Source organism: Cyprinodon variegatus, unplaced genomic scaffold, assembly GCF_000732505.1.
Source record: "Cyprinodon variegatus isolate N-32 unplaced genomic scaffold, C_variegatus-1.0 Scaffold544, whole genome shotgun sequence".
Lineage (NCBI taxonomy): Eukaryota > Metazoa > Chordata > Actinopteri > Cyprinodontiformes > Cyprinodontidae > Cyprinodon > Cyprinodon variegatus.
The window spans coordinates 215,918-225,402 of NW_015150997.1; the positions used below are offsets into that span (position 1 = coordinate 215,918).

Sequence of the window (9,485 nt, forward strand, 5' to 3'; positions counted from 1 at the left end):
GGATGGGTTATAAACAGTGTAAATTTCTCCAGTGTGAGATCAATAAAGTTTGATGTGAAAAAGAAAATCTGCTGTTCCAGTGGATGAAACGGTAATCAAAACAACAGTCTGTGATCACCTCCATTTGGTTGGAGAGGGTCTAGTGTTACCTATAAGTAATGTAATGATTAAAAGCTTTCAGCAAGAAGCCACAATAAATCAAGATTATCGGGGGTAAAAAAAAAATAAAAAAAAACTGGAGATACAAGCTTGTTAAGTTTAATGCCAATCCCCAAACTGGATTCAGGCCACAGTGCACTTTGAAGCATGGTGGGGCAGGGATCATGATAGGGGATTAATTTTCCTACTAATGCTCCAGGTCTATTTATTACATACCAACTATCCTGACCTGAGTGAATCAACCCCCGTACTAAAGGGGTGTCAATAAAATGTGGCTCCTTTGTGCATCAAGTTTTTATATACACTCTTTTGCTTTAAAGATTTTAATAAAAGTTTCCAGAGTTCATCTAAAGTGTCTCTGTGCTCAGCTGATTGCCATTTGCAGGAAAACCTGGTGCCGCAGACAAAAAATGAAATTGTTGACACCAATTATGATGGGATTGGAGAAGGCATTGGGGGCAACTTCACTTATATGGGATCATGGATCAGTTCCAAACACTGAACTTTTTCATTTTACCTTAAACAGTAAATTCATGCTTTAAAGGTATAGTGGAGGACGTTCTTTTTCCAGGTGGATCATCGAAATAAGTGGTTCTCTTAATTTGTTAATCATTCTGATGACATGTTTACGTAAGACCGTCCTACGTGTTCGACCCCTTACTTATCAGTGGTAAGGATGACATAGTGGAAAAATTGGAAATCTTTTGGAAAGTACACTTGTATGAGCGATGCAAACCGAAACTCTCACATGCGTTTAATCATGTGCTGGTTGTGCATTGTTTTGTTTTAAAGTGGAGAGGGCTGATCTTTTAAAAAATTTGCGAAAGTCCTACCCTATACCTTTGACAATAAAAGGACCAAAAAGGCACTCATACGTGAGAAGAAAGTTGTTTTCAGATTGCATTATAAATTGCCCATGAAATCTGAGGATTTAAACCTGGGGAAACAGAAACCTTACTGTTTCTGATTCAAAACCAAGAAAGAGGTTTTGTATCTAGTACATCCATCTGTTTACGGGTTTTAGTGACTCCATGCAACACAGATGTGAAGCAGTTCACAGAAACAGGTTAAACTAACAGTGTTAAAAGCAGTTTTGTTAAGAAAAATATTTTTAACAATCTATTATAAAGTTTTCTTCACTTCCTGCAATCAGACTTTTTTTTCTTTTTTTACATTTTGTAATCTCTCCATTAAGAGTAGAACATGCTGTGCTTTCATTATATTTGTGTGTATGGATTTTATAATGGTTTGGGGTTTTATTTGAAACAAAACTAAATATCAAGATCTGCAATAAAATTATAATCCCTGAGTTGGGTTATAATGGGTTGACATCAAATCTCACACTTAAGAAAATAGTCCTTGCTATTTCACACTTTCATAAGGGGCAAAAAGAAAGAGTCAGGTAAATATCTAACAAATATGATGCGCTAAATAATTCAAAACAAATAAAACATCAGTGCTTCTTTGGACTTGCAGTAAAAATTGATGGTGGATCAGGTGTTTTTTTTTGTCCCTTTGTCCTTTTGTCACACGTCAGTCTCCTTTGATTCCTCCATCATCACCTCGGCTGCCTGCTTGTACCGCTGTCGTCTTCCTGATGAAAACAGACATTCGTTCAGAAAACAAAACTTGTTTTGTCACAATTATTAAATAATACATTACTTCCTGCATCTTTGTAATTTACTCTTATAATAGTTTAATTTAATCTATTTAAAATACTGTCCCATACTTCATTATTTACAATCCTTTAGCTTTGGACTTTTTTGTCATGTTGCCACGAACTTCAGTGAATTTTATTGGAACTTTTTGTGACAGAGAATCACAAAATAAGCCGGGCTTTGCCGCAGATTCTCACTTGGTTTTAGATCTAGGCTTAAACACACAGATACGCTTTGATCTGAACCATCCATTTCCTGCTCAGTCAGTATGGTTAAGGTCTTTCTCCTGCTGAAAAGGGAACCTCCGCCCATCTCTTTCACAGCTTCTAAAAGTTTTTCTGCCAACATTGCCCTGGATTTCATTATATCTTTCAGTCATCTTGGACCCACTTCCCTGGTGATGTTAAAGAAAAGCCCCTCCAAAGCATGATACCCTCACTGCCATGTTTCAACATGTAAAAAGAAGCCAACTAATTGACTAGAGATCAGTCTTCTCATGTTTGTCATTTGTCCCTTATATGGCATGGAGATTACAATGAATCCTGTGTGTCTGTTTAACAGATGATCTCATCTGAAATATGGAAATCATCTCCGCGGCTCATCCTTGTGCCTCTTAGTTAATGGTGCTTAGTCAAATTTGATGCAAATACCAAAAATCCCAAAATACAGTTATGATAAAAACAAGTCTATATAATCCAAGCGTCCATCTTTATTTGTTTTGAGCACCCTTGTTTAGCCTAAATAGAACCCCAGCCCCGGTCGCATGAGTTGACATTAACAGACGAGCTACCATCTACCGCTAAACGACTAGAAAGCCAGATGGTGGCCATTGATGGAGCTATTAAGAAATCCTGATCAGGCTGTAATGTCTAGAAAAACCAACAGTTCAAATGATAATGCTTAAAAAGCATTGCCAACACTGTGAACTGTACCAGCAGGGACATGTACTCATGTATCTATCAGCTTCGCAGTGACACCAGAATGCTACTTGAGCTGTAGCTCCAGCTAAAGGCTGGTTTATACTCAGAAACCAGGTCGTCTGCGTGTGTCGCAGCTAACACAGATATGTCACGACCCGTTCTGCAGACACCCTGGTGCACCTCTCCAAAATTGTAGGTGACCGCAGACAGTGCCGCAGGTTGGAGGCCTCTGATTGGTCAAATCTACATCCGTTCTACACTATGTGTATTTCCTGTTTGGTACCTTACCGGCTTGTTTTGTTTGTATGACCGCCATTGTGGAAAAACGACTCTTAAAGACGGACCAATTAGAAGAGTAAGGTGCACGAGAACGCTGGGACCCTTTTTCTACCTGGATTCCCGCTCTTAAAAAGACGTTCAACCAAAAATATAAAGCAGGAACTTCTGTTCCAGAATTTAACACCATGGTTTTCCCTTCAAAACAATCTAGTCTGCTATAAAAAATAAAATAAAATAAAAATGAGCAGTCTTGGCTTTACACATGACGGTTCTCTGTCTGTTCTCTCTGACAGGATTTGACCTGCTCACCTCTATGTGGTTTTTCAAATTCCTTCTTCCTCCTCTTACTAATCTTGTCCAGGTTAATCTGATAACACAACCCGGCTATCACCATGAGGGCGACCACCACGCACAGGACGGTGCTGAAGATCCACATGCCCTCTGACGCCCGCCTCACCTTGGGGGTCTCTCCGTCTGCGAACCAAACAGAAGCACAAATGATTGATGTGAAGCAGTGCTTCTGGATCGGACCGAGCTCCGCTCAAGGACTCACATTTGGATGTCAGCGTTTCATTCATGGACTGATTCTCAATGGTGCATGAGACGGTGGCAGGGCTGGAGAAGTTGAGGGTCAGGTGGCTTGTTAGGTTGTATAGGTGGGAATCAATCAGCGCCTGGGTTTCCACTGAGCCGTTGGGGGGCTCCTGGCTGTCATTGATGATCCAGTGAACTAGAGGCTGGGGGTAGCCCCCTGAGGAGTGACACAGGTAGGTGGTCGAATTTTCTTCTGAAGGCACCTTCATCACTTCGGGGGGGCTGAAACTTGCTGAAAAAACAGCCAACAAACACAAAATATGAGGCCATGTCTTTGTAATGATTTACTGTCACAAACTCTATTGTGTTTTAAGATTCTGCACTATCACCTGTGCTGCACTGGACTGACTGAGTTTCCCAAGTGTCTGATCCAGGCATAGGACCCAGACCTGCTGGAGTGAAGCCGCTAGACGGACCAAAGCCCATCACTGTCCCCACCCATGGGACAGCAACAAGTAAAGGATCTTTTATCATTTTAGTAGGTATCTTGCCTGGCCGAATAGAATCAGTAGTTAGATGCTGATTTGTTTATTAAAAAGGTGCTCCTGAAATATATATATATTTTTAAGCTCATTTAAAGTTTGAGTTTTTGATTTTACAGCCATTGTTCCAGTCTTCTGACTGTCTTGTGCATTTCAGGAAAGGATGGTTGGATAATAATCTAGTATAGTGATATAGTCACCATGGAGGCCACTTCTCAAAACTAAACATTTATTTTAACCTAAAAAGAGGAATTTGCACCACTGAGGGATAGTCCAGTAGGTTTTCTGCACAGTCTATGTAAGATCCTGATGGTGTTTCTGCCTCTGGAGCCGTTTAACAAAAGGAACAGAACAGTTTGAAGTATTAAATCCTGGATGTGTATAATAAGTGTTTGTAGAAGCAAGCCATGCGAATTATCATTTTTCCACCACCCATTTTCCTTCCACTCCAGTTTTCACTAATCTGCTTCAACACCACATCCTGTGAATAGCCTGCTTCTTTGGTGATTTGCTTCAATGGCTTACCCTCCTTTTTGGACAATAGCAGTTGGTTTGACAAATGTCGAGGCAGCTGCTTCAGGGGCCATTTGAGGGTGTAAATTCAATTAAATTCAGTTTATTTATGTAGCACCAATTCAAAACACATGTCATCTAAAGGCCCTTTATAGAGACAATTCAACCAGATCGTACAGCCAAATTGATTCAAAGTTTTCTATCTAAAAATCAGCTGATTGCATCGATGCATTGAGTCAAAGGCAATCCCTCACACTAAGCATGCTTGTAGCGACAGTCAAGAGGAAAAACTCCCTTTTAACAGGAAGAAACCTTCAGCAGAACCAGGCTCAGTGTGAGCGGCCATCTGCCGAGGCCGACTGGGGTTCAAGGAGACAGAAGCAGACGAGGCTGATTGATTCAATGAGGCCCCCAATTTTATACTTTTTTACTTTAATTCAGGTCAATATATAACAGAAAAGTTTATATTTTCTTACTATTGAACATTTTTTGGTACAAAACAGTGTTAATCTTTTAATTATCTGACTTTTTACTCTTTCAGTTTTTAGTAATTTAGAACAATAACTTTGATTCAAATCCTGGATGGTGCATAAAAATCAGCTTTTATTTTATTAATTAAAATGGACTTAATACTGCAAACATTTTCTAATGCAAACTTACTTAAATTCTGTTCTCACTGACAATTTATTTTTGATATTTTTTCAATTTATTTTTTTAATCCAGCCCAAATTATTTTGCAAGCTATATAATCATGGAAAACTCTTTTTTTGTTTTTCATTTACCCTGCCGTACAATTTTGAATCCTCTCACTGTAAAAATAGATCTAAAGATGAGTTAATTTTCGTAAAATAAGTGTATACCGAAATATGATCATATGATCAACATTCTAATTCCAATAGCAGAACATTCACTTACATTTTCAAATCAAGTGCAAATAAACTAATTTCACTAAATTTGTACCTACTTTTAGTTTACCAAATGCAGTGTTCTCCTACAGATAATCAGACTAATTTGTTAAAATATTACATATTAATCAATTGTGAAGGGGGTGAAGAAAAACACAGCATTACATAAAATCAGATTCTTTTTTTTATACTTTTTGGCTCTCAAGTACTTTCAATTTGACCATTTTCAATGCAAAGTCCAAAAAGTTTGCACAACGCCGCTCCTGTAGACCAAATAATTTAGTGTCATCAAGCAAATTACACTTGGATATCTCACAACTGTATCATAAGAAACACAGAAGACAACCAGTTGTGCGCACATCTCTTAAATGTTCTCTAGAATAGAGACAGATTAAAAATCATATGATGCAGAAAGAATGGGCATAGCAAACAGAAAATACCCAAAGATGGGATTTAAACCCTGAACCTCATTGTTTCAAGGTAACAGTGCCAACCATGGGTGGTTCCAGACAGGGGCCAACAGGGCCCAGTGCCCTTGTAGATCATGTACTAGCCCCTGTACTGAAGACATATTACAAAAATAAATTCTATACTATTCTACTAATGGTAGACATGGTTAATGATAGGTCCTTTGGATCTATTTCATTTTTTTTATCAACAAAAAATTAAATATCTACTAATTATTTAAAAACAATAAGGTGATAGCTTCAATGGTATTGAGACAGAATCCTTGTTTACATCATCTAAATGTTTTTTTCAAAACAAATTAAAAAGTAAACACTGAATTGATCAGTTTTTCTTAAGTTCTAATTCAGATTTAATAGAAAACTGTCATTTTAACTTAAATTAAGTCAAAAATATGTAAAATTCCCAGACATAGAATTTTAATTAAACCTAATCATATAGAAATTTCACTTCATGCAGCTATCTATCTTTCTGGGCCCCCATGGAAACATGCGGGCCCCCTCCTTGTCCCCTACATTTTTGTCTAGAACCACCACTGGTGCCAACTGTATACTATAAATAATCTCTTAATCTGCAATGAACTAACCTGCAATCCTTAGGGACACGGTACACAGCGGCTCAGTCTGATTCTCCCCTGCAAACAAGAAAAGGCTGTATTTGCTCCTGTCCAGTTTGGGATGAGCAGATGGCAGCGTGAGAGAAAGGTCTCCAGTGGAAAGTACATCAGTGGAAATGCTGACATGATTCAAGCTCCATGTCTCCACGTCCCCATCCTCTTTCCACAGTGATCTGAGCACAGCTTCATCGTTTCTTCTCCACTCGATAGAGAAGTTGAGAAATGAGCTTAGGTCTGGATAAAGGCAGGGCAGTAACACCGGGTTCCCCACTATACCGAGGACACACTCTTCCTCTGTATGCAAAGAGAAACACAAGTTAGTCCAGATTAATGTTTTATGTTGTATATGTTGTTTTTTAATTTATATGTTTTATTATCTATCTTTTTTTTCGATGGGAACTGCATTGAACTTACCCACAGCGGCGCACAAACAGGCGCAGCAGAGCAGTAGTGCCGCGCCGCGCCACAGCGCCACCGACATTTGCGCGTTCATTGGCGCAAGAGAGCGCAAACAACAGCCCTAAACGGCTCTTTCATGTAGGATTCCTTAGTTTTGACAAACCGAAACTCGTCCATTCTCCTCACAGTTATCTCCTCACAGCGCAGGTCGGTTCGGCCTCACTTCCTCGTCCAGCGCCGCGCCATGTGCGCACCTTTCCACATGATCAGTCATGCTGGGACTTGTTGTGACATATCCTACCTGGTCTCCTGGTTTAAGTCACCTCAGATAGAAACAAACTAAAACAAACTGCGGATAGAAGTTAATGGAAGAACAGAGCAGGACATCAGGCGCAGAAAAGTCTCCGATGAGGAACAATTGAATCTGTGGAGGTTGGTTTAACCTGTTAGACTGCTTTTTGGCCACACACCCACCTGTTGATCGGAAGCATGAGATCAACAAGCACCGAGGCAAGAATTAGAAATGATAAAGTGAAAGAGGGGTAAGAGCTGTGGCGCCACCAGAGGGGGGCCAAAGGGGGCCATAACCACATCAGTGAATCTGCAGGTGTTACAACAAAACCTGTGACCCCTTAAAATTGTGACCCAAAGGGGCGCCACATGTATTCCACCATAAACTTCTCTAGGTTTAGATATTAACTTTGTTACATTAGGTTTAGGTATAAATCAGGGCTGAAACAATTAAGCAGATTGATTGTGATTTATCGGATATCGGGGCTGCTAAGTGCCGCAATGGATAGCACTGCTGCCTTGCAGCAAGAAGGTGTCTTTCTGCATGGAGTTTGCATGTCTGTTAAGGTTAACATGACTGTTAGGTTAATTGGCTTTTCTAAATAGGTGTAAGTGAGTGTGTGTGAATGGTTGTTTGTCCTGTTTGTCTCTGTGGTTCCCTGCGATGGACTGGCAACCTGTCCAAGGTGTACCCCGCTTCTTGCTCATAGACAGCTGGAAACCCGGATAAGCGTGACAGAAAATGGATGGATGTATAATCGGTTATTAAATAATCGTCAACTAATTTAGTTATCGATTAATCGTTAACACGAGTGAAGAGATTATAAAACATGCCTTTAGCCGACAGAGCAAACCACCTTGAGGAGCAATTATACCAAAATTGTAAGAAAAATAAATAAATACATTTTGCATTTAAGATAAAATCTTTTTCACCATCTTTTCACTAGGTTTAAATTTGCTAAAAGTATTTTTTAGGGAACCCTTTACCATCAGATTATTAATCAATTAATTGAAAAAATAATCGAGAAATAATTTGCAAATAATCATTAGTTGCAGCCCTAGTATAAATTCTGTGAAGTTAAGGTTAGTAGATAACAGACAAGTGAGTAACAATACATGGCAGGTCACAGATTTTTGTATAACATCAGTTACCTCAGTATACCTTATGATACAAGTTATCTTATATAGATAATATTTAATGCCTGAAATACAGTAAAAAGGTAACAAGGACACAGTTCTAAATAAGTGTCAGCAAGTAAGTAGTAAATTGCAGGGGGGGTAAGGAGGTCATAGAGACAGTTCAACCAGACCATACAGTCAAATTGATTCAAAGTTTTCTATCTAAAAATCAGCTGATTGCATCACTCATTGACTCAAAGGCAATCCCTCACACTAAGCATGCTTGTAGCGACAGTGGAGAGGAAAAACTCCCTTTTAACAGAAAGAAACCTCCAGCAGAACCAGACTCCACAGAACTCTGATCCAGTCAATAAGTGTGTTTATATTAGCTTTCTCTAAAGTGTATTTTCAAGTATTGCATAAAAAGCCTGATGAAAAATGCAGAAAAAAAAATCCTCAAATATGCTTGTTTGAGGTGGTTTTTGGCTTTTGTAAAAAAGGATTATGGAAAACAGGGTTGGGAAATATATTCTTGAATCATGTCTTTCAAAGTAAAATGTACCTCACATGACTGATGAGCTGTTTCTACTGTTGGTTTCTTCACAGGTGTTATTGTTATGCATGTCAACATGGATGGAACCAACATTGCAATTACTAGCTGGCATGACAAACTTGCCCGATAGCGACATTCATAAGAACTTTCCTCCATTACTGATCTGTGGACTTAATTGCAGCCTCTACTTCCTATTTATTGCAGTCCATGCATGACAACATAATGTGGACGATGATGTATGACAACATTACATTACATTGCATCACTTGGTTAATTCAATGTAAACCAATGGAAACACTGCAAATTTGCATTTCCTTTTTTTTTTACTTCTAAAAGTTTGCATAAAATTCTGATTTCAATTTGATGAACCAAGGTACCATAACCCCACCAATAATATCACATTACAATAAAATTTATAAATGTCTTACTTGAATAGTTGGTTTACTTTCTTTGTGTTTATATCCCAGAAAAATAGAATAGAGCATGTTGAAGCTTTTATGTATAGTTGTGTCAAAATGAGTGATATTTTTGT

At 38.7% G+C, this 9,485-nt stretch overlaps 1 protein-coding gene across 2 annotated transcripts in view; it reads right to left on the reverse strand.

Annotated features, from left to right (window-relative positions):
- Positions 1-7,451, reverse strand: part of LOC107095398 (ICOS ligand-like) — an 8,691-nt gene extending 1,240 nt beyond the window's left edge. The window contains exons 1-5 of one of the 2 annotated variants that reach the window (XR_001481740.1): positions 7,006-7,451; positions 6,562-6,885; positions 3,570-3,842; positions 3,326-3,490; positions 150-1,753 (exon numbers count right to left, since the gene is read on the reverse strand). Coding sequence is in view for 1 of the 2 variants with exons in the window: in XM_015391479.1 (XP_015246965.1) it covers positions 1,686-1,753; positions 3,326-3,490; positions 3,570-3,842; positions 6,562-6,885; positions 7,006-7,084 (909 nt within the window). In the remaining variant the exon portion in view is untranslated. Of the gene's footprint in view, positions 1-6; positions 1,754-3,325; positions 3,491-3,569; positions 3,843-6,561; positions 6,886-7,005 lie in introns of those variants that run through there. The other variant, XM_015391479.1, reaches the window with a different exon arrangement.
- Positions 7,452-9,485: the final 2,034 nt, after the last annotated feature.